At 39.6% G+C, this 24,297-nt stretch overlaps 2 protein-coding genes across 2 annotated transcripts in view; both read right to left on the reverse strand.

The window, feature by feature from the left end:
- Nucleotides 1-1,387: 1,387 nt before the first annotated feature.
- ISCA1 (iron-sulfur cluster assembly 1) lies at nucleotides 1,388-8,715 on the reverse strand (the record flags this gene model as incomplete). Its single annotated transcript, XM_082013700.1, has 4 exons — nucleotides 1,388-1,632; nucleotides 4,453-4,558; nucleotides 7,059-7,112; nucleotides 8,635-8,715. 4 exons carry the CDS (start codon nucleotides 8,713-8,715, stop codon nucleotides 1,484-1,486), a joined length of 390 nt encoding a protein of 129 aa, XP_081869826.1. The 3' UTR covers nucleotides 1,388-1,483.
- Nucleotides 8,716-13,458: 4,743 nt separating this feature from the next.
- Nucleotides 13,459-24,297, reverse strand: part of TUT7 (terminal uridylyl transferase 7) — a gene marked incomplete at its 5' end in the record, with an annotated part of 30,914 nt that continues 20,075 nt past the window's right edge. Inside the window, 11 exons of the mRNA XM_082013304.1 lie at nucleotides 13,459-13,668; nucleotides 14,602-14,669; nucleotides 14,841-14,917; nucleotides 16,805-17,130; nucleotides 20,783-20,898; nucleotides 21,383-21,474; nucleotides 21,592-21,639; nucleotides 22,349-22,526; nucleotides 23,136-23,213; nucleotides 23,322-23,435; nucleotides 23,524-23,613. Of these exons, the coding sequence (XP_081869430.1) occupies nucleotides 13,605-13,668; nucleotides 14,602-14,669; nucleotides 14,841-14,917; nucleotides 16,805-17,130; nucleotides 20,783-20,898; nucleotides 21,383-21,474; nucleotides 21,592-21,639; nucleotides 22,349-22,526; nucleotides 23,136-23,213; nucleotides 23,322-23,435; nucleotides 23,524-23,613 (1,251 nt within the window). The 3' untranslated portion in view covers nucleotides 13,459-13,604. The remainder of the gene's footprint in view (nucleotides 13,669-14,601; nucleotides 14,670-14,840; nucleotides 14,918-16,804; nucleotides 17,131-20,782; nucleotides 20,899-21,382; nucleotides 21,475-21,591; nucleotides 21,640-22,348; nucleotides 22,527-23,135; nucleotides 23,214-23,321; nucleotides 23,436-23,523; nucleotides 23,614-24,297) is intronic.

The following is a 24,297-nucleotide window of genomic DNA, read 5'->3' on the forward strand; positions in this document are numbered from 1 at the left end:
CTCAACACCTGTTTGTCCTTGACTGCAAGACCCCAGTGCCTGTTGTCCCCTACTTCTTATTTGCACCCTTTCCACCAGCTCTTCCGATCATTTGCCCAGGCAGACACGCCACCTTCTCTTCTGCCCAAGTGAGCAGCTTAGCTGCACAATGTCATCTTTGGACAAAGAGGGAAACACAGAGATAAAAGGATGGAACAGTACTTCTCTCATACCAGCTTTTGGGAAGGCCTGGAGAGACATTCGCACTTCTGCCTGAGCACCAGCGAAGGAGTGCTGAAGACTTTAAAAGCCTGAAAAGACACTGGTTTACAAAAACAAAATTCTGATGAGGAGAAAGTTAAGTTTAAATTCCAAAGAAAAAAAAATGACCTCCTATAAACATACTATCTTAATTAATGTTTAGAGTCATTTAAAACAATTACGAAATACTAGGGGTTTTTCAAATTTAACCTCAAGACAGGAGTTAAACAGAAGTTACCATATGTTTTGTTGAAAAACCCTAGTGCCTACACAGTTCAAGCTGTAACAGAATTAGTAGCAGACATGACTACGAAAAAAAAAGAAGAGTGTAAGATTCCTCTCTCAAAAGTGTTCGTAGCTTTTGGTGCACAGACAGCACATTTTGTGAACACGAGGAATCAGGAGGCAGTTTTACCAACTTTGCAATTTAAGTCAAGAAAGATAAATGACAGAAAAATGAGAAACAAGGCCTGTGTGTTTCATCCTGCTTTAGTACTCCAGTGCCTGAATAAATTTCATGTTCTTAAAAATGCCTAAGTACAGCAGAGAGCATGCCTTCAGCAAGGAACAGAATTAAAACTGGGTTAGCCCATTTTGAAGTATTTCTACAAGCAGTGCTATGGTAGCCTACCATTACAGGAACTACTACTACACGAACTTCTTTTTGAACTTCCCTGGATTTATGGGAAAATAAACCACCAGAAAACCCACACAGAAAAAGATGAAAGCATCAGAAAACTACAAACACAAAGCAAGCATCTACATAATCATAGGGAACTCTGAGGCTGAGGGCTGTGTGCCTATGTATATAATTCTTTATAAACAAACACATATAAATAGTGTTTTGTTCCCTCCCCCGCCTCCCCCTCCATCAAAGCAGAACACACAGGCAATATATTCTTTCAAATGGGTTTTGGATGGGAAATTGTGAATGGAGTGGACAAAGAAAATGACAGAAGAGAAGAACAGTGAGGTTTTATTTCCTTGGCATGTGAAAGTACAGAGATGTTACTACTGCAGTTGCTGTTCTTACCTTTTGGATCCCAGTTCATGACAAATTACAGCATAATTACATCAGTGGTGGAATTTAACACACAATTTGCATTTTCAAAACAATTTATTTTTCTTAATGGTATCCACACTTTACACAGCCTATAAACCTGAAGGAAATGCATTTGCTTCTGAAAGCCATAATAGTAAGTGTTTTGAGGTGTTTAAAAGTCAAAGAAGTAGTCCAGAGATTTCAGATGTTAAAGCTTTCTCCACAGCCACATGTTCCTTTGATGTTTGGATTATTGAAGACAAATTCACTGGACAGTTTGTCTTCTACATAGTCCATTTCAGTTCCTAGAAGTGTCAGCTGTGCCTTCTTCTCAATAAACACTCTAACCCCTTGAAGACAACAACAACAACAAATTACATACAGCAAAATCATCATTCACTTTGAAATTCCATTTTGACCAGTGACAGAAAATGGAAGCTAAATAGAAGACCACCAGTATAACTTGGTTTCCCTGTCCTAACTTTCATCACTGATTTTATTCTACCTATAAAACTCCAGCAACAGTCTACCATTGTTATTTGCATGTTATACATGAATGTATGTATTTGGCCGGGGTGGGGTGATGATGGATTTAAAAACATGATACCCAAAGAAATAAGCTGTAGAACTTTGTGAACAAATCTCAGCTTCTACACTTAATTCCCACACCTTAGAGTCAGTAGCCCATTTCCTACCATTCTTAAAGCCTATGCATCCAACAAGATGCCCAAAAACCTTGAAAAACCAAATATTCCTCTCTCAAAATTATTATTTTTGCTCTACCAAAACTATTAGGACTACATTAACTATTTGCAATACGGAATCCTATAATAAGGCACATGTGTGAATTTTCAAAGATATCACAACCTTTAAGGATTAAGAATTTGTAGTGCACCTTAGGAACTAGAAAGCGTTCCCTTTTCTATAGTATACAAAGTATCTGCCTCTCCAGGGAGTTACTGAACTTTGAAACTGCAAATCTGACAGAAAGGTGCAAGTGGACTGCTTTAGCAGTCCACAGACTAGGAAATAACAAAAATTAAAGTGTAAAATTGTATCCGTAAACAGCAACAAGAACTCATTCAGTTATATAGGAGAGTGCTGGAAAGCTGTTTTATCATAGTAAACATTGAGACAAAACATACTACTAACACAACTCAAGTCTGTGGACAACTGAGTTGAATTTATACATCTTTGGGGCCAATTTGGACAGCCACTGACAGTGAAGGCTAGACCTACTGAAAGAGTTTATGGACCTGATCCCTGAAGCAGTCACTTACTACCTAAAAGCCAGAGAATTTGTGCTGGCATCCAAAGCCACCAGCTCACTGAGCACAGAGCTACATGAAGTCAGAGCGTTCACTGGAAATCTGTCTAGAAGCAACCAAAACCAACCAGAAAACACAGAGCACACCTAAAATGCTGTCTGGCTTTGGAACTTAAAGTCTCTGACCTGACTGAGAAAAACTGCTTTTACCTTAAGATCCAAACCAGGAAATGCCTTCTGAAAAATGTGTTTTCAGCCCTGTGAAGCTAAAGCAGCTCTGAGTCAAGCAGAAGAGATTAACTACAGAAGCCAGCTGAACCTGAAATCAAGAGGCACCTGCAGAATAAGATGGCAGTCCCTATCTCACATACCCTGGTTCAATTTAATAATTTGCTGAAGTTCTAACTAACTCTGTTTAAGAGAATAAAATTTATGAGTTGGTCACAGGTATTTTGAAGACAGCTGGAAGATGGGCTCTGCCTAGCAGCATAGCTTCTGTAAGAAAATAATTATGATATCCCACTTAAATATAAATCTCTTTGCCACCAAATTAAAAGTAATATTCCTGAACATGATATAAGAGTCCACTAATGCCTAAAAAAACCCCCCTGAAACCACTCCTATAAAAGGAATTTTAGGAACTTTTAGAAAAAGAACAGAAATCAAAACAAACACTATTATATTTCTGTAAAAAAAACATAGTTGACAAAAAGACCACTGACAAAAATTTATACAGAAATTGGAAAAATGTATAGAACTCCACTGGTTTTGGCTGGCATAGAGCTAATTTTCTTCATAGTAGCTAGTATGAAGCTATGTTTTCGATTTGTGCTGGAAACTGTGTTGATAACCCAGGGGTGTTATCATTATTGCTGAGCAGTGCTTACACACAGTCAAAACCTTCTCTGCTTCTCACACCACCCCACCAGCGAGGAGGCTGGGGTGCACAAGAAGTTGGGAAGGGACACAGCTGGAACAGCTGATGCCACCTGACCAGAGGGATATTCCACACCATATGATGTCATGCTCAGTAATAAAAGCTGGGAGGGATGTTCGGAGTGATAGTGTTTGTCTTCCCAAGTAACTGTTGGGCATGATGAAGCCCTGCTTTCCCGGAAATGGCTGAACACCTGCCTGCCAATGGGAAGTGGTGAATGAATTCCCTATTTCACTTTTGTTTTACCCATTAAAGTATCTTTATCTCAACCCATGAGTTTTCTCACTTTTTCCATTCTGATTCTCCTCCCCATCCCACCATAGAGGAGTAAGTGACTGGCTATGTGGGACTTAGCTGCCAGCTAGGGTTAAACCACAACAAGAATTTTAACAATAGATCTGTCATGGGATGCTCAATGAAACTGTCAGACAGAAAGCTTAAATACCAGCATATGAAAACAATTTTTAAAATACTCTTAATTTAAAGGTGATAAGTCACCATTGTAACAAACTAATGTAAAGGTCAAAAGCATAAAGAGGTTAAAAACAGATTACAAATCAATGAAGAATTGGAAGTTAGAGAAGATAACTGGTAAAACCCCTTGCAAATAAAATCTTTACTTTGCCAAGCCTTGGCTTAGGTATGCTGATAAAGTATTCCTTCATATATGCATTGATCTATACTTTTCCTCTAAATATCTGCTATTAGCCACCTCCAAATACATGAATAATGGACTAGACTATTCTGGTAGTCTCTGAAGCAGAGACTGCAAAGCTGCAGATTTTAACTAACTGCTTACTTCAAAACAGAAACTAAGGTGACAACAATTCCCATAACAGAACAGGTAGGACCTCTTGCTAATAACTTGTTACTTCAAGCAAGTTCTAACCGGTACCTTGTCAAAGCTGTAATAGGTTATTCTGCCCCACCACCACGGAAGTTTGCTCTGCTGCATCAGAAACTCACCGTCTTGAACTACTTCTTCATCAGAGTCTCCTTTTGATTTTGTATATTCTAACGTGTAAGAAAGTCCATTGCATCCTCTTGTACGAACACCTACTTTCACGCCTACCTATTAAAAAAAAAAACCCCAACTCCACATTAATGACTTTAAAAAAAAAACTTATTCTGGAACACCAAGATAAAAAGTACGCAGAACAACAAAATGCTGATGTGCATTATTCTCCACTGCCTCAAAGCGGAACTGAATTAGCTTAATGGATTAAGAGGTAACATTTTTTTTCTTTTTACAAAATTGACCGCTAAGGTAAAAGCAAACATCAGATGTTTGCTGCTGCGGATCAAGCCCTGAAGTATGTTAAGGTTTTGAAGTAATAAACCGTTGGCACTCCTGTAGGTGCCTGGTCTCATAAAGACAGTCAAATTTCAAAGATGGCTATTTTTCTGACTTCAAACTGAAGTTTACTCAGATGCTAATTCAGGCACTATGTTAAGACTATTGACAGTAATGTAATTATGAATTGTGAAGCCAAGACAAAGGCAGTTACTAGATTTTCAACAAACTCTTGTAATGACATCATCAGAAAACCTACTTCAAACCAAAGCTGTGAAAAATGTACTTTGATTTCTTCATTTCCTCTACTGCCAGTCTCACTTAAAAAGCAATCTGCTCCTTAAATCAAGAATATTTGTTTGCTTACAGTTTTAGTGGGCCTTAAAAGCCAACCTAGTCAACATGTTTGTAACATTCACAGTATCCAACAAGTCTGGCAAAAAGTGCATCCATATAAGGTAAAACCTGAGAAAAGTTTTTAAAGAAACAGAAGACTATTTGTGCACAATAATCTTTTGAATGTATCTGTACCACACACCAATACTTCATAACTGAAGAGGAAAATTATATTGTCTATCTCTGTGATCAATGTTACAATAAAATGCATCAAAACATAACACTTGTCACCAAGTGGGATCTCAGTCAAACACCTTTTGATCTTTTCAGACTAAATACCTTTCTCTACAGTAACTGCTACAAGTAATAGGCTGGAAAATGTAAACACCATTTATAGCAAGGGGATGACTGACCAGCTAAGCAGTAGGCTTAGGGCTTCCTCAGGAAGGTTGAAAACATTAGAACAAAGAGTCTAGTTAGTTGCAGGTGTGCAGGAAGCAAAAGAAACAATGGACCTTCTATGAAAGTTAAGAGAGAAATATTATTCTTGAAATAACACTTACTGTAAAGAAGAAAATCTAATGCTTGTTTTTATAATGGTTAGAAAGCAAGACTCTGGGTGTTCTTCCCCAAGAAGAAAACATGACAAGCTCAATCACTTATTTGGAGAAATGTTGATTACTTAAAAAATAAATATATTAAATATTAAAAAAATACTCTGTCTGCAAGTTTCCTATGAATTAGATGTTTTCCCATAGGTATTATTATAAACTTCACAATGAGAATTCCTATAAGAACTTAATTAAAAATGACTTAGTATCAACAGTTGAAGATCTCTTTCCCTACTGGAAGTCACCACTATGCCACTGTCCTGGTTTCAGCTGGGATACAGTTCAGTTTCTTCACAGAAACTAGTATGAGGCTATGTGCATTTGGGATGAAAAAATGTTGATAACGTGCTGATGTTTTGGGTTATCGCTAAGCAGTCAGGGACTGGCTTTTTATGCTGGCCTGCCAGCGGGAAGGCTGGAGGTACACAGGAAGCTGGGAGGGGACACAGCTGGGACAGCTGACCCAGGCTGGCCAAAGGGATATTCTATACCACATGATGTCATGCTCAGTATATAAAGCTGGGGGGAAGAAGAAGCAGCGAGGGTGGGGGTACACAACACACATTCAGAGTTATCATAGAATGATAGAATCTTTGCGTTGGAAGGGATCTTTAAGGTCATCTAGTCCAACCCCCCTGCAATGAGCAGGGACATCTTCAACTAGATCAGGTTACTCAGAGCCCCGTCCAGCCTGACCCGGAATGTTTCCAGGGATGAGGCATCTGCCACCTTGCTGGGCAACCTCTTATGGCATTTGTCTTCCCAAGTAACCATTAAGTGTGATGCAGCCCTGCTTCCCTCGAGATGGATGAACACCTGCCTGCCAACAGGAAGTGGTGAATGAATTCCTTGTTTTGCTTTGCTTTCATGTGCAATTTTTGCTTTCCCTATTAAACTGTCTCTACCTCAATCCATGAGTTTTCTCACTTCCACTTGTCCGATTCTTGCCCCCATCCCATGGTGGGGGAATGAGCGATCAGCTGTGTGATGCTTAGTTGCTGGCTGGGGTTAATGCACAAAAGCCATATTAAAAGACTTCATTAAAATATAGCAAAATATATTTTGAAGCTTAAATTTTTTTCACCTTTATCCATCTCAAAAGTAACTGTACAGTAAAATGTCATTACAGTCAGTTATTTCCTGCATTTCATAAGAAATGCAGCTTGAAATATAAACAAGCTTACACATTCCTCTCCAGAAAAAAATGCCAACATCTCTAATAAACACCTCAGTGTTTATTTCAAATTTTTAAGTTAGCCAGAAATGCTTTGCAATCATGAGCTGTGCTAATACCTTAGCACAATCTACAGGTTGGCCCTGTTTATACTTACATGCTCAGGTTTATCTTTGAGAAGCTGTTTTATCTTCTGAACAGCTGATGGGGTCTGAAAAACAAAAACATATACCTCAATTTGAAATGTTTTGTTTGTTTGTTCATTTGCAGTGAGTGCTTACACATATTAAAGCATGCATTGTACTTAGTCGTACTATAAAAAGTTTCTATTCCAACTCCATGCACTCAAACCTTCTTCGTTTGAATTAGTCTCATATCTGCGCAGTCCACCTTCAGCATCAGCCACCTGTCAGTACTGATTAGCCTGTGTTACACTTGAAACGGATGTCTGATCTGAAGATAGTAATAATCTACTGTAAAACATATGATTGCTCTATCTAATCCATGCAGAACACAATACCTTTTTGCTCCCCTCCTCACCCACACTGCCAGCAAACAGACAGCTCAAAATTAAGGTGTGTGGGTGTCCCCCCGCCCCCCCCAATCACTACCACAATCCAATTAAGTAGTTCTGCTCAGGTGAAACTTCTGTCACATAAACATTACAGACAAAAATCAACTAGGCACAGCAGTGTTTATAACCTGCTTCTCTCTTCCCACTAACCTAGACAGGAACTGCCACTTTACAGCACGTATATTCACTGTTCATGCAGATCTAGTTGTTGCAGAAATGCAAGAAGACAACACAAACATAAAATTTTCCATTACATGGTTACAAGTTTCTAAGTGAGAAACAGAAAGGCATTAGTAACATGAAGTTCTCACCACGAGCAGACTTAAGGACACAAAGCAAACGGCAGAAAACGTTTTCCAGTTACCGCTATTAATCTTCATTTGTTACAGAATCACTGCTGAACGGGAAGTACCTGCTCTGACAAATGACTGAACTACACGCACTTCATCTGCCTCTGCAGGGAAGGGGCTGCACCTTGCTCTGCTGCAGCCCCTCTCAACAGTACAGCCTCCCCCGTCCTGCCGCCAGCAGCAAAAGCACTTCCTCAATTAACAAAAGGATACGCTGCTGACCTATACGTCAGATTCTGTAGATAATGCCTTTTTTTTTTTTTAAATAAATACACTTCTTCGACCGCACTGATCCCCCCCTTCTCTTGCTGGCTGCCCTCCGCCATCCTGGTTTCTGCACAGGCTGCCTGCGCACGGAGCGGAGAGGCACAGGACCTTCCTCGCAGCGGGACCAGCAAAGGAGTCGCGGCTCCGCCCAGTGAGCTCTCCAAAGGGACGAGACCCCTCCAGCCTCCCCGTAACCCGCCCCAGGGTGCACAGCTGGCGCCCTCCGAGGGTTTAGCGGCGACGGCCCCCGGCCGCGACACTGTCCCGGGCGAGCCCCACCCCCGCCACGGCCCGACGCAGCGGCGCCTGGCCCGCTGCCCGCTCGGGCGGGCAGCGCCGCCGGCCAGGCAGACGAGGCTGGGCGGCCTGTCCTCCTGCCGCCCCCCTGCCACCGGCGGCCCCGGGGCGGCCGGAGGGTCGGCGGAGCGCCGGGGGAGGCCCGGCTTGGCCCGGCCCGGCCCGCGGAGCGGTTCTCGCTCCCGTGAGGAGGCGCGGGCCACGGCGGGCCCCGCGCTCCCCGCCCGCGGCAGCGCGGCACTGACCAGAGTGAGGGCGGCGCGCGTAGCCTGGATCTTCCGCTTGCTGACGGCACGCACGGTGGCCCTCACCACCGACGAGGCCATCGCCCCGCTCGGCCCCGTCCTCTGCCCTCGGCCATGGGCACCGCTGACGTCACGTCGTGACGCCAAGGCGCACGGCGCCATGCCGGCGCCTGCTCCTATTGGGCAGCGGGCTGTGATCGGCAGGCAGCGGCGGTTCCGCCTCCTTCGCCAGCACCCCGCCCGGCAGAGCCGCGGTCGTCGGCTGCGGCGGCTGCTGGCGCGGGGAGCGCGGCCCGCCCCCGGCAGCGGGAAGGGCTGTTCGCAGAGATAAGCGGCAGCAGGAGGCCCTTCCCCCCAGGCCCTGCCGGCTGCCCGGGGAGGCGGCAGGGAAACGGCTGTCTGTTGGCAGCACGGAGGCCCATGAGGGCACAGTCCCCATCTACAAGAAATACAGGCAAGGAACATGAGTATTTATTGGTAGTCACGCAGACAAGCGTTTTAAAACAAATTTGCATAAGGCGATTCAATAGGAAGCGTTGGCACCGCTGGCAAAACTCAGGTGTGGAGTGACCCAGTGCAGACAAAAGCCCTTGGCGCAGCACGCAGAAGCCGGAGACGGTGACTGGCATGCTCTGTCATGGGTAACACACCCTGTGTGCCCCCTTACTCGCCAGCTTCCCCCCCTTCCCTCTGGGCTGAAGCCCAACAGGGGCCAGGTGAGGGCTGTGCGGTGGTCAGAGCCCAGCTGCTCTTCTCAACGCCTGGCTGGCACACAGTTGTCTTGCGAAGACAGCTTGGATGCTCCTGGGAGGACTGCACTGCCATTCCCAAACTGCTTGAGGCAGCTCGGGGAGGTGTGCTGGGGTGACTTCTGGGTGCTTGTGAGAAACGCTGACAAGCCTCGGCCCAGGAAGACTAATCCCATTAGTTTAAAATACTTTTAATACTCACATACAGCACTGGTGAGGCCGCGCCTCAAATCCTGTGTTCAGTTTTGGGCCCCTCGCTACAAGAAGGATGCTGAGGTGCTGGAGCGTGTCCAGAGAAGGGCATCGAAGCTGGTGAGGGATCTGGAGCACAAGTCTTATGAGGAGCGGCTGAGGGAACTGAGGTCGTTCAGTTGGGAGCAGAGGAGGCTGAGGGAAGACCTTATCACTCTCTACAACTACCTAAAAGGAGGTTGTGTTGAGGTGGATGTTGGTCTCTTCTCCCAAGTAACTAGCAATAGAACAAGAGGAAATGGCCTCAAGTTGTACCAGGGCAGGTTTAGACTGGATATTAGGAAAAATTTCTTCACTGAGAGAGTGGTCAAACATTGCAATAGGCTGCCCAGGGAGATGGTGGAGTCACCATCTCTGGAGGTGTTCAAAAAACGTGTAGATACGACACTTTGGAACATGGTTTAGTGGGCTTGGTGGTGTCGGGTTGATGGCTGGACTTGACCTTAAAGGTCTGTTCCAACCTTAATGATTTTATGATTCTATCAACAGAAATTGAATGATGGCTATGCCAGAAGGAAAACAAGTACCCATTTTTTATTTCCTCTGACAGCATCCTGAAATATGCTAAATAATCCTTTAAACCTGCATTTACAAAGTCCAAGCATGAGCAACATGTGCGCATTTCATCACCACATCTCTTTGGGTGCCTGATTCTGGGCTTATCTGTTTTGAGGAGCTTAATAGTAAACATAGATCCTGTTGATGTACATAATTACGCCACTACTCTTTAAAGAGGTACAGTACTTCTCCCTCAAATATAAAGATAGCAAGTGTATGAAAAAAGTTGTGTTTTTCCTTTAGCAACACAAAATGTGTCTTTCACACACAATTCATGCAACTTGAGCACACATCCTCAACTAAAACACACCCACTTACGAGTGGAGGGGCTTAAATGCACTATCAGCCTGAAGCTGATGTCAGTAATACGCATGCTCGGAGAGGGGAAGCTTGTGGATGAATGCAACTAATACCTTCTTTGTCATTCACAGTCTACCATGCAGGCATATAGAGCTTTACCTTCTTGTACTTCTTAGGATGCTTCCAACCATCCCTCTTTAGTCACTTGTCAGCTGAATGAATCTCAGCATGAAATACCAAGCATGGGCTAGAACAACAGCCTTTTTCTGAGGTGCTTTTCATCTTCAATACATTACCAAAAGAAGACAAAAGTCAGTATTAAAATCTAAGTAGTTCAAGTGAATAACAAGAAATATTATTGATAACTTTTATCAATATAGGAAAAAAGGAAATATTTTCTTTGCTAGCCACCTCCCATTCTAAGTTTCAGGCCTGAAGAAGTTAGTAGTGAAGAAAATTTGTATATGCGGCTTCTGCAGTTCTTATAAAAATGTGATGAGGTTTATGAAAGAAATCATTGTGTATTAAATAGATTTATTTAAATTTTTTAATGGATGAGAAACCAGTTTTAAATATAGCTATGAAACAAATCTCACAAGAACAATAAAATTAGGGGATATGGATCTGTGTTAATCTAGTAGTTACAGAGCTAATGGAAATTGCCTGTTTAAGACAGACAGTTAATTGTGCTGCATCTCCAAAACAGAATTTCATCCTTCTCCTTTTTCAACACTGATAACTACTCATAGCACAAGACGTTTTCCAACTTTGGAAACAGAAACATCAAAAGCATGTGAAATTCCTGTGAAATATATCAATAGCACTTTTTTTTTAAATTAAAAAAAGCAGCACAAATAAACAGGGCTATCAACTCAGTGCCCCTCCATATCGTTAGAGGGACTGAGTATACAGGTGGTTCAGAAGAAGTCTTTTAAACTATTAATTTATTAGTATTTATTATTACATTTTATTAAAATGAATTTAGTTGTAAACTGTTATTTTAGTTTACTACGATTACTTTTGATACTGTTCTTTTTCTCAACACTTTTTATTAATGCAGTGTGTCCTTGCAGCGTTTTTCTTTGTATGTGGAAAGTTTTTTCCTTAAGAACATACTCCCATAAGGCAAGCAGGATCTTGGATATCAAGAATTGTTATGAAGAACTTACTTTTCTTCAATTTTAATTTTCAGTCCACTTCCTAAATTTTACAACTTAATCCAGCAGATATGTATGCCTCCTCAACTGTGTTTTTTCTGTGACACATATCATTCTGTAAGTTATGACTGTGCTCTTTGACTACTATTTAAATAAACAAAGGATTTATTTGTTACTGTTTTAATGCTTGTAATATATAACCCAAGTTTGGGGAGTTTATTTAAGGGCTATGAGATTAGTAACTATATAGAATTTGTAGTTGCATAAGGAAGCAGCAGCTTCAAAGTGGGAAGGTTGGTGGATCTGCAGAATGAGTTTTCATTCAGATGTGAGTTTAGAAATTTCACAGTTGAAGACTTCACCGCTAAACTACAAAATATCACAAACGGAAGAGAGCGAGTATGCATAAATCCGATTTTTATTTTATTTTTTTTTTTACAATAACTTCTATCTTTGAGATTATGCCACAGTCCCTTAGAGGCTTACACACGTCATTCCCCATCAGCAAAACTGAAAGTAACTCTGAATAGAGGGCTAAATAAGGCATACACAAGGCATGTCAGCCTTTCTTTTTTGGGGGGAATATGAATGAAAAACTACAAGAATTAACTTACTTTTAAGGGAAAAACTGGCTTAATTTCATATAATGAAATATGCTATAGAAGGAAAAGTTGGAATTATTTTCTGTTTGCTGCTCGCTAATATTTTGCTTGAGAATATGTTGAGGAAAGAATACAAAAGAAATTTTTTGCAGATGTTGCACATCTAAAAGTTTACAGATAGCTGGCTACAGATGGATGAAAACCAAAACAGGAGTTAGGATCCCAGTTCCCTAAGACCACTTTGGCAGTTCTAGCTTTCAACTTTAATAAAAATAGATGAGTAAGAAAGAAAATTAAACATTTATAAAACCAGATAATTCTAATAAGTTGTCATTAATTCTACACTTAAGTCAGGATTACTGAAAATTACAACCTAAGGAGAAATACAGAAACTTAAGTCTGATTTTTTTTTTTAAATTTATTTCAAAATCATAAATAACAGTGGTTTCAATTTTGCCATGTAACTAATTCTTTTCTGAACAAGATAAGACGGTGTATTACCAGCTCTGGAAGGACTTCAAGTAAAGCTCAAGTTCATACCACTAATTAAACTCCTGGCTGGCACAAGGATCCCCTTCACATTCTATGAAAATGGACATGTGTTTTCCCCAGTTGCCAAATATAAAACCTCTAACCTCTATTTCTTAAAGCATTTTTGTCTGTATCCCCAAGGTCTTGAAAAAGATTCTTAGCAGCATCAAACAGGACTGACCTGTTTCTTAGTCTTTCATTCTTTTTGTACACAAGCACAGCAGCAAATGAACTGCCACAAAATCACAGAACAGAAAAAGAACGAGAAATCTCAATGGCACTGCTTGTCCGAGATTTTTTTACATATGTTTACTAGTGTCCTATGTTTTCAGTCCTCTACAGGAAAAAAAAAAGTAGCAGTCTACAAACATTTCAAACACTTTCACATATGGATTCAGTCAAACAATCAACATTAATAAATATTATTTGCTCCTTCAAAAAATCAATTTCTGAAGAAAATACAATGTATTTGGCTTGCACACCATTTTAGCGCATTTTAAAATGGTCAGATGGAACAACAAAACCTTGAAAAAGATCCATTTTTAGTACCTGCCCTTTCCTATATGATTTAGCTGGAGAACAAATGCAAAAATTCATGGCTTTCTATTAAAATGCTCAAACAACCTAGTTAAGAGCAGGGGCCTGTACTAAAATCCACAGTTGCTTGTACTAGCAATGTAAAATAAACCACCCATATTTCATTAAATTTAAGTCAAAGGTTGTCTGTGCTGCTGTCCTGTGAACCCAGATGCTTTAGCCAAAGAAAAATTTTTTAAATGAATGAAGGGCCTGTATTGCCATTTAACAGTGCTTAATACCCGTCATAATTCTTGTTGGGTCCTCTTCTGTGAGGCTTTTCCTTGAGTCAGGTATTTATTGGAAAGGCTGCCTGAGATTGGGAAGAAGAAAGCATCACACTTTTTAAAGGTTTAAAAAAAAAAAAAAAGACAACAAGACATGAGACAACTGAAACAATCAGACAGAAAAAATTACTGTTAAGTCAAACTATAATGAAAGCACACACAGATCAACTTTAGATCATTACCTGCTGGAGGACAGTAGGAAATATTAAACTACAAAATTGAAAACTAGCACTTTTTTCCACTAAACAATCACAACCAAACAAATCACTAAAATCCCTAAACTTAGATTTGAAAAAGCCTTGCAATGAAAACAGAAAATACTGTGTTTTCCCAACAAAACTGAGATATTTAATTTGAGATATTTAATTGCAGTTTAGTTTTCCAAAGTTTGTAAAGACTGTTTAGGTTCCCCTTCAGGTGCCCCAGCAGAGATTTATGTATTATATTGGAAAAAAAACCAAGCTGCTAAAAGGTTTGCAGAGTTGCACTAGAAGCTCAAAGTTTTTAAAAAAAGCAGTTGCTTTTAAAATCTTCATTGTACCTATTAATAAATGTGTGAAATTACTGTAAGGAAGCTGCATTTGTAACCATGCATCACAAGAAAGCGCTCCACATGTCGTTACTGAGGAAAAGCAGAACCCCATGTATGCCGAAACAGGAGAGAGGACAGAGATTGACAAAAACCAACCATAACCTTCTAAAAAAGAAATCTACCTGACTTAAAAGAAAAAATGCACAGAACTGACTGCCTAAGTTTTGCTTCCAAAACAAAACTGCAAAATTTCACACTTTTCCAGTAGAAACAATGTGGCTTCAGTTCAGAATTACCTAGCAACCTGTCTGGACTGCTGCTGTGTTCAGTAAGTTAGGCAGAGTTCCCATAAGGACTGATGGAGAAAACAAGTTAAAAATACATGCTTTTATGCAGAATTTCTGAATTGAAATGAAGGTATACAAACCTGATTGGGGACTCAAAAATACTTTTCCTTTTTGTTTCTTTTTTTCCTCATGTATAAGCACTCCCTATAAACAACACATACACATTGATGAACAAAAAAAATTGAATTATGTCATTCTACAATAAAAAAAAACAGGTGTTCCTTGAAAGCTTAAGTAAAGCTATTTTTTATTACTTTATATGGACTTTAGAACATTTAAAGAGGAAAAGATCAAAGAAAAGGGATGCTTGTTTACCTGATTTAATCTACCAGCATGTTTGGCAGTGCTGGGTGAAGAAGGGGATCCACACAACAATTCTGTTTTTGAAGCACCTGAAAAGATCATAATATAACAAAGTTTGGCTAATTTGAAAGTGGTTTCCATTTCAGGTATCATATGATCTAAAAATATCAAAATATTTGCAATCTACCTTCATATTTTGTAGAAGGTAGAACATTGTTATTTTCCTCAATTTTATAATGTGGAAAACTGGCATGATGAAGTGAGATACATCTATAGTTAAGAATCTAAGTTAAGAACCTACAATAAATTAATCTCTGTATCCTCCTCCAGAATCGGAGGGAGACAGGGAACTTCAGAGAATGAAGCTATGGTGATAACTGAATTGTCCATTGTCTCACAAAATGTAGCACAGCAAAATATGAAGTTTGATATCTTAGTTCAGTTGTTCATAGTCCTCTGTTGAACTAGAGAGAACACTTCAGGCACTAAGCAAGCAAAAAAAGACAAAGCCCAACCTACAGCAATTCACTTTAAATTCAGATACAGTAATTCCCAAAATAAAGACAACAGACAAAAACACCTACTCCAGAATTCATGATTTTAGACATGTATACTGTACAGCCTCAGCATAGTTCTTACAAGATGAATGTTACAAAATATGACATCACTTACTACAAAACAATCAGGCATACTCCTCTTCACCTTAGTAAAATCTGCATCATGGCAAATAGAATGGTAGAAAGAAATGCTCAACGAGACAAGGTCAAAGATAAAGAAACTCAGTTGTTTAAATTTCGACTTGACACACACCTTCAAAAGGTCCTAAGCTGAATAAAATGTGGCTTCAATTTTTAAATCTTTTCTGTCCGCCCAGCACTTCTAGTGGTCTATCAAACTCAGAACACTTCTAAATGCCTTGAGAGTTCTGAATATATTTCCACCGTTTTCCTCCCACTCGCAGTACTTTGTCAGCATAGTCTTATGCCCTCTTCCACCAATTACATCTAATATGAAGAGTCTCCTGATCTCAGCCAGACAGAACATTTTTGCTAGTAGAGAAGAGCTGGTTTGAAATTATGTTTATACAAAGGATTCTTATTTGTTACTTTAAGAGATCAAGTCATGAGTAATCTGTAGAGCAAATTTTTCCAGCATGAATATAAATGCTCCTAAAGGGAGCATTTTTCCTACAGGGAAACAATAATACTGTGTTCCTTTGGAAGTTAACTAAAAGTACCATTCACTCAGTTTTATTTTAGAATTATTTCCCTTTAAAACAGAGATGATGAGAGATCTGTCTTATCTGAAGGATGACTTAGATACTGCTAATAAGTATTTCATTATTTCGTTCACGTCCGTCAGTCAGAATCTGTATTTGGGGGCATTTTTGTACTTTTTTCTTTTTTTAAGCCAAAGTTGCAAACTGACTCCATGAAAAGTAAGACAGATTGCTGCATCTCTCTGACTGCTGAGTTGGCAGGAACATTTATTTTATTTCACTCATAATATTCTGAGCAATTTGTACACTTCCATAGTGACTTTAGGTCTTATGGAATAATTCTGGCTTAGGTGATATGAAGAGCTATAAGGCTAGCTTTTGTTGCAATTATGATGTAGTGAAAGAGAATCTATAATTTGCAATGTTAGCAAATTCATATAGCAAACACAATGGAAGCAATTTCAACATATTAGACACTCATACCCTTTCTATCACAAGCATCTTACCTGCTAAGAGAAACTCTATCAAATCTCTTGGGATACAGATATGTTCTGAAAGGTAGGTGAGGATGACGGGAAAACTAACTAAATGTGATTTCATTTAAAAGAAAAAAACAAACCAAAAAAGAGACAGCATCTACGTGACGCCATTCAAAGTAAAAATCTTAAATCTTAAAAAACTGTTAAGTCAACACTGTTAAAAATACCAAAAAACCCATAAGCTCTGTTTAAACTACTCAGTTTGATCCGTTTCATACCTGCAGCTGCTTTATACTGTGGGCATTCCTTTTTAATATGACCTTCTCTTCCACAGATAAAACAACGTTTTTCTCTTAAGTCTCTGTCTTCCAGGCGCTTCCACTTCTCTGCTGATTGCCTGGGAGTCTTTTCTCTTCCAGTTTCCACCACTACCCTTGCTAGTTTCCTCTTCTGAGGTGTACATAGATGCAACTTTCCCTCCATGATTGGGCTTTCCTTTTCTGTTGTTTTACGCTGAGTTTCTTTGTCCTCTTTGCTTCTTTTGTCTTTGTTTTCTGTGTACCTCAGGTTTTTGGTATCTTCATAATCATGACACCGTCTTAGTCTGCAGAAGCAGAAAAATGCAGTGGAGTTCATAGGCCTGACATACATACAGAAAGTAAAAAACCCAACTAAACCAAGTGCTGCCTACAGACAACAAATGTATTTCATGCATTTCTTCATTAGTTTAAATAAAGTGAATCCATGTACCTGTCCCTTTGACTCTCCTATCAAACACTGGTACACTGATGTAACATATATTTAATAATTTAACTTTACAATGACATTATAATACAGCCCTAAATTCTAATAATTGTATCTCAAAAAAAATATAAACACAACAGAAAATCTGGGTGCTGAAGTGGCAAAGATAGTGGAAGAAAGAAACTTGGAGCAAAATGCTAAGGAATTATAGAAATAGGGCTATAGTTCTGGGTTTTTTTTCCTACATGTACAATTTAATCAGAATTCCCATCCTTCTTAAGCTATGTATATTCACAGTGTCTCTAAAAGTCTATTCTACTGGGAGAAGCTTCTAACATTCTATGTGACTTAAAGATCTAGCAGTGGGGAAACAGGCTACCACTGCCGGTCACTTTATCTAACTTCTGTATACATGACATAGAGAAGGAGACATCAGTGAAACCTCCAATGATACTAGGCTTTTTCGGCAGTCAGTCAGATGCAGTACTAATGGCAAGCAACTTGAAAATACCTCACAAAACTGAATGAATGGGCAAAAGAATGGCAAATGAGCTTCAAGGTGACCCTCCCTTTTTTAAAAAAGGAAAGGAAGGAAGACCCGGGGAACAACAGGCTGGTCAGTCTCACGTCTGCCTGGCAAGATCATGGAACAGATACTCCTTGAAACTATGCTAAAGCACATGGAAAACTGAGAGGTGATTGGTGACAGCCAACATGGTTTCACTTGGGGCAAATCATGCCTGACAAATGTTGTAGCCTCTTAGGACTATGTTACAGCATTGGTGGATAAGAGAAGACTGACGTCATCTACCCAGACTTATGCAAAGCATTTGGTACTCTTCTGCACAACATCCTCATCTCTAGAATGGAGAGAGATGGATCTGCTAACTGTGCCACTCAGTGGATAAGGAACTGGCTGGATGGTCGCACTCCAAGAGTTGTGGTCAACAGCTCAATGTCTGTGTGGAGACCAGCAATGAGTGGTGTCCCTCAGGGGTCTGTATTTGGACTAGTATTATTTAACATCTTTGTTGTGAACATGGACAGCAGGATTGAGTGCACCCTCAGCAAGTCTGCAGATGACACCAAGCTAAGTATTGTGGTTGATACGCTCCAGAGAAGAGATGCCACCCAGAGGGACCTGGACAGGCTAGAGAGGTGGGCCTGTGTGAACCTCATGAACCTCAACAAGGCCAAGTGCAAGGTCCTGCAACTGGGCTGGGGCAATCTCAAACATGGATAGAGGTTGAGCAATGAGTGGATTGAGAGCAGACCTGTGGAGAAGGACTTGGGGGTACGGGTGGATGAAAAACTGAGTACGAGGCAGCAATGTGCACTCCCAGCCCAGAAAGACAGCTGTATCCTGGGCTGCATCAAAAGCAGTGTGACCAGCAGGTCGAGGAAAGTGATTCTCCCCCTTTACTCTGCTCTAGCAAGACCCCACCTGGAATATTGCATCCAGCTCTGAGGTCCCCAGTGTAAGACAGACATGGACCTGTTGGAGTGGGTCCAGAGGAAGGCCATGGACATGGTCAGGAGGCTGGAGCACGTCTCCTATGACAGCAGGCTGAAAGAGTTGGGGTTGTTCAGCCTGGAGTGGGGACCTTATAGAGGCCTTCCAGTACTTAAAGGGGGCAAACAGGAAAGACGGAGAGGGACTCTCAGTCAGGGAGTGTAGTGATAGGATGGATAAAACACTAAGAACAGGACAGAAGACATGATTTCGTTGCTACATAAAACCATGGTGAGCCTACATCTGAGTACTGCATGTTGTTCTGGTCTCAATATTTTAAGAAGGAAGTAGCAGAGTTAGTGAATGTACAGAGAAAGGCAGATAAAATGATGAAGACAGCAAGTGTTTAAGTAAGAGATACTAAGAAGGCCACAACTCTCCAACCTGGAGAGAAGCTAGAGGGTGAACACAATCATGGCTTACAAAATTATCAGCGCAGTATCACTACTAACTAAATCCCAAAAGGTTATGTCTGTGGAATGCTTATGAAACGTTAGCATACTTATGGAGCTGACAGCCATAGAAGACTGTTAAAGAAAATGGGAGAATCAGGTTCAGAAAAAAAACAAACAAAAAGGACAAAATCATGAACAACTCTAGTCCACAAATGAGTACTAGCAGACCAGGGCAGGTGTGTGCTCTAACACCTCTTACACAGCAACTCCAGATGCTGGAGGAATGCATGAGAAAAGATTACACAGGACAGCCAACTAGTGTGCCCTCCATAGACAGCATCTCTTAGTGTAGTGGCTGGACAGAGGACTCAAATGTATCAGTGATCTTACTCCAGAAAGCACTTACATTCTTAATTGCAAAATATCATTGACTTCTGCTCTAAGGCTGTGTGGAACATAGCTGTCTGCATATGTGCAATGAACTGGGGTTTCACTCCAGAATGCCCCATTAAAAACGGACTGCATCTGAGAGAGCAGCTAACACATTGTATAGATTTTCACACCGCTTTCAGCATTCTTTATTTTCAAACTATCTTCAGCTACTGTACTTGCATTTGGCGAGTTGAATAAATTCCAAAATTAACAGTCTCAACAATACAAGTTCTTAATTCACTACTGTGTAGCAAAAAGGCTATTTCATCTGATCTAAGTAGTTTTTTAGCTACTTACAATAAAGTGCACATGATTTTTAATTACAGTTTTTAACCCAGACACTCTAAATAAAGGTTAGATTTTTCCCATTCACCTTACAAGTGAGCACAAAGGCTTTCAAGATTTCATACTCTTCAAGTTTTATTTGCCTATTTGCACTATTTTAAAGACGTTTGTCCTAACTAGGAAAAAAAAAAAATCAAAATCAATGCATCAGTTTTGAGTTTAGACAGTTCACAATATGAGGAGCAGGAAGATCGGTTTAGCATTCAGTCGTTAGAAGAAGACAGATGCTGAATTTTGGACATGTCGTTACTCAGGATCAGGAAACATTTATTTGAATGTGAAGTAGGACATTGTTCTCATGTCTATGCTCAAGAAAAATAATGCTGTGACATTCTCGTCTTGCTTTTTGACATGAATTGCATGCTTCAGTGCCCATGACAAATGTGTCTTACTGGGAACAGCAGGATTCTAGAAGTAAAAACTATTAGATGAAATATTTAAAATGCTCTCAGGAGTGCTTTTCACGGAACACAGCTATTTAGCTCTGCATTTAGATTCTCTTTGACTACTGCTTTCCTATATAATGAAGTGCAGAGTCAGCAATACTACCTTAAGCTAAGTAGTTTTGCAGCCTTCTACAAAAAGATTCTCTTAAAAAAGACTACAGATGATGCTGGAAAAAGTTAAGTAATAACTCAACACAGACCAAAAATTTAAAAAATGAACACTATCCACCACTGCCAAAACTGGTATTGATACATTTTCATTTCAACAGTAAAGGAAGTAGTCTGCAGCATGTGCAAGTTTTGCTTTAGCATTACTATCCTAACCTTTCTTCTAAACAAACGTAAGGAAAAGTTCCACACAGATGCCAAAACTATACTTACTTTCTTCTCATGGGACAATCTTTCATGAAATGACCAATTTTACCACAAATTCTGCAGCATCTATCATTTGGTGCCAATTGTCCTTCTGTTAGTACCTCTGGATCAAAGAAGTACTCCTGAAGAAGAAATCACAAATTTAAATGAAAACCCATACACTTGGGAATCAAGACAGATAAGCAAGTGTTAACAGCAGTTGAGAGTTACAGAGAAGAATAAGCCTTGTGTGTGTAGCTGAACTCCTGAACCTGGTAAGATTAACTGGCCACTGGTCCCTTCTTTGCAGGCAGCCTGCTGACCACCAGGTCTACAAACTCTTTTTTAAAACTGCAGTTTTAAGAAATGGTAATCTGGTTTTGATAGGGACTGAAATATGTAAGCCTGTACAATGAAGCTCTGCTTTGATGAGTATTCTGCATGCCAACACATTTTACATGCAAACAACAGGAAAACAGTACTCAAACAAAGTAACTCCCATAACGATTTTTAGAGTACTGCTGAAATTTAAGAGAGAAGAGCTTAAAGGAGGGTGTAACCACACTCCTGCAATTCGTAAGTTGTACACGCAAGAGCGTGCACATACTGTTCTTAGAAGCAACTTACCATTTTTGATGGATATTCTTTAGGAAATATTTTTATAGGGGTACCAAATACCCTTCTGCCATTGATAAAAGCCTTCATTATAAAATTTGTCACTGGGGAAGAAAAAGAAAAAAAGGAGAAAACATTATCCAAACAGCAAACAAGCCAGTAAAATAGGGTCTAAGACAAGGTCTTCACTTTGTACCCAAATTTGTTAACAGGAGACTTACTTTTTCTTGACAATCCGGCTCCAAGATTGTGGTTCAAATCAAAGGGGTCTGTACAAAAAGCATTACAGGCATTACTCAAGTCCAGGGCAAGATCAGCAATGTATATACATACAATGGACAACCCAAGGCAGCTTATTCCCAATGCAGCATTAATATACTGAAATTGAACTGTTTGCAAACTTATTGAAGAGAAATTCACTCCATGGACAAAGGACCACAGCTGTCCAGCTCTGAACTGACTGAAGTATTGTAAAAGATTAAGTTGAACATGCGGGCAAGAGAGTAGAATTCTTTCTGTGAAAGTCATGTGGGCCAGAAAGCGGTTTAGGGAACATTTTGAAAACATGTCACTACATTTTTCCTGCTAAAGACCATGGTATGACTTAACAGTGTAATCACACAGAGGGTTAAATTGGTCATGTAAATATGGGCTCAGCTAAATTTAGTATTTGTGAGAAAACCATTATAGCTAATTTCTTTTCCAAAGGATTTGGTTAAATCTATTTTTCTGTCAGTTACTGTCATCATGAGAAGTATGAAGTCTGCTTTGCAGCTTCTCTTCAGTAGGAAAAAACACCCTAAGAATAACTTTTAGCCTACTGAAACTCAATGGGAACCTTGCAATGATTTCAAAACATCAGCTAATAACAACTTATAATCTAGCAATAGAAAGATAAATAAACCGTGTGGAAAGACCAGATTTTTCATGTGGGCATTAAAAAAATTCCACATATTCATTTACTTCACTTGCTTTTACCTTCAATCACAATGTATTTGGAGGTCCACTGCTTCTTGAAAGTTGTAAGCAGATTTTTTCTCCTAATGCAGATGACATGCTCTTTAAAATCAAATTCTTCTGTGTAGAAACGGAGAAGTCCCAGCCACAGTTGCCCAACAGATTCAGTGTTTTTGCCACAGTCTGGCCAAACAACTGACTGAAAATGACAGAAATATTTTTACTTCCAGTATTTACATTAAGCAGAATAATTTTCATAACTTGGAAATTCAAACAATGGAAGTCTTATTTTATAAAGAAACATAATTCACACCAGAATACTTCCTTTCCTTTTGTAATTAGTATTAATAATCCAACATTGATTTCAAAATGGTAGACTTTTGAAATACTAACAAGAGAAGTGGAGAATTAATAAAATTTCTAACATTAAGTTTTGCCTGTTAAAAAAAGAATTTATTAATTCAATTTATATGCCTATTTAATACAAAATTATTCAACAGGATTAACCAGCTATGACTAGATATGCAGCTGGTATTTGTAGGAGCTATCTCCATGCAGTAATTGACACACAGAGCAATTAATCGTCACTTTTTCAGATTTTGTAGATTTTTTCCACAGATGAATTACAACCAACCATATTCTTAAAGCTTTTCAGAATGGGATTGGGATTTTCAAAGCAATAGATACTCCACTTCCATTTCTATATTCAATCACCACATTTGAGGACAATGTTTCTTAAAATGAATTCTTTTTCATTTGGAAAGCTACAGGTAATACCATTTCAAATTAACTTTTCTGATTTACTCACCAACTCCTCTATCTTATCAAAGAAATAAACATTCCATCCATCAACTAAAATTTCAGGTTTTTTTGGTTCTTTGTAGATCTGAAAGCATAATATTAAACTCATTAGAAGAGTCCTTCAGATTCAGCACTGACATTCCTCTGGTCAATGCTGTGTACAGATATTCATTTCTTTCTTGATATACTGTACCTCTTGAAGAACAGGGATGACAGGTGGATTTCTCTGTTGAAGAAAATAAAGCACCATAAGAGTATATGCATAAGAAGAAAGGCTACCTCGAGATGCGTCTCCAATGTCACATATCTAGAGGAAGAAACACAATTTGTATCTTTTATGCTTATTGTCTCTTGCTGCAAGCATTACTCTTCTAGCACATCTGAAATACACTTACCTTTGTAAAGACTTTCATTGTGTAACACAAATATTTTACTCTAGGATCAATGGCTGCATATGATGACAGGAGTCTTGTGTTATGCAAGGCCTATAAATATAAGAAAGTCAAACAGAAAATACAGGAGCTCTGAAGAAATGAAGGAATAAGCTGAAAACACAAACCCCCAAAAACTCCAAGTTGTATGCTCAAGAAATGCAGACGTGAAGCCCTGCGTAGTAGAATGTCTATTGAGAAAGGAAGCATTCAACAATGAGGTTACCACCTGCTCTGTTAAAAAGCTGATTAACATCTTTAATATGTGCAGAAAAGGTACAAAGCAGCATTCACAGAACAGTACTTCAGAAAGGGAAGAACTGATCTAGTACTGCCTTTCCAAGATACTTGGTGGAAGGTAAGTTCTTGAACTAAGAGATTTCAGCCCAGAAATGTAGGAGCTATCAGCTGACCCATATGGATGCACAACTTCAAGAAGAAAACTTTGACTTACTTAGTGGTTGAGGTATCTTCCTCAAGGCTCCCCCCCTTGAGGTCATACAAAAACTTCAGAAAGTTTAATACTTGGCTTTAAAACTTGTTTTCCTTTGATGCTTCAAGGAACTGGCTTTTGAAGTTTAGAGACACTGAAAAAACCCCAAGACCTGTTTTTAAAGTATTTGGCCACGAACTTGTGGTCTTTTGTAAATTCTAACACATGGTCCCGTTCAGACAAGCTCGGTTCAAAATCACTATTCCAGGTCTCAAAGCTAAGCAAAAGCCATTACATGAAATGAA

This window comes from Phaethon aethereus (genome assembly GCF_964289735.1).
Source record: "Phaethon aethereus genome assembly, chromosome: Z".
In the NCBI taxonomy this organism is placed as follows: Eukaryota; Metazoa; Chordata; class Aves; order Phaethontiformes; family Phaethontidae; genus Phaethon; species Phaethon aethereus.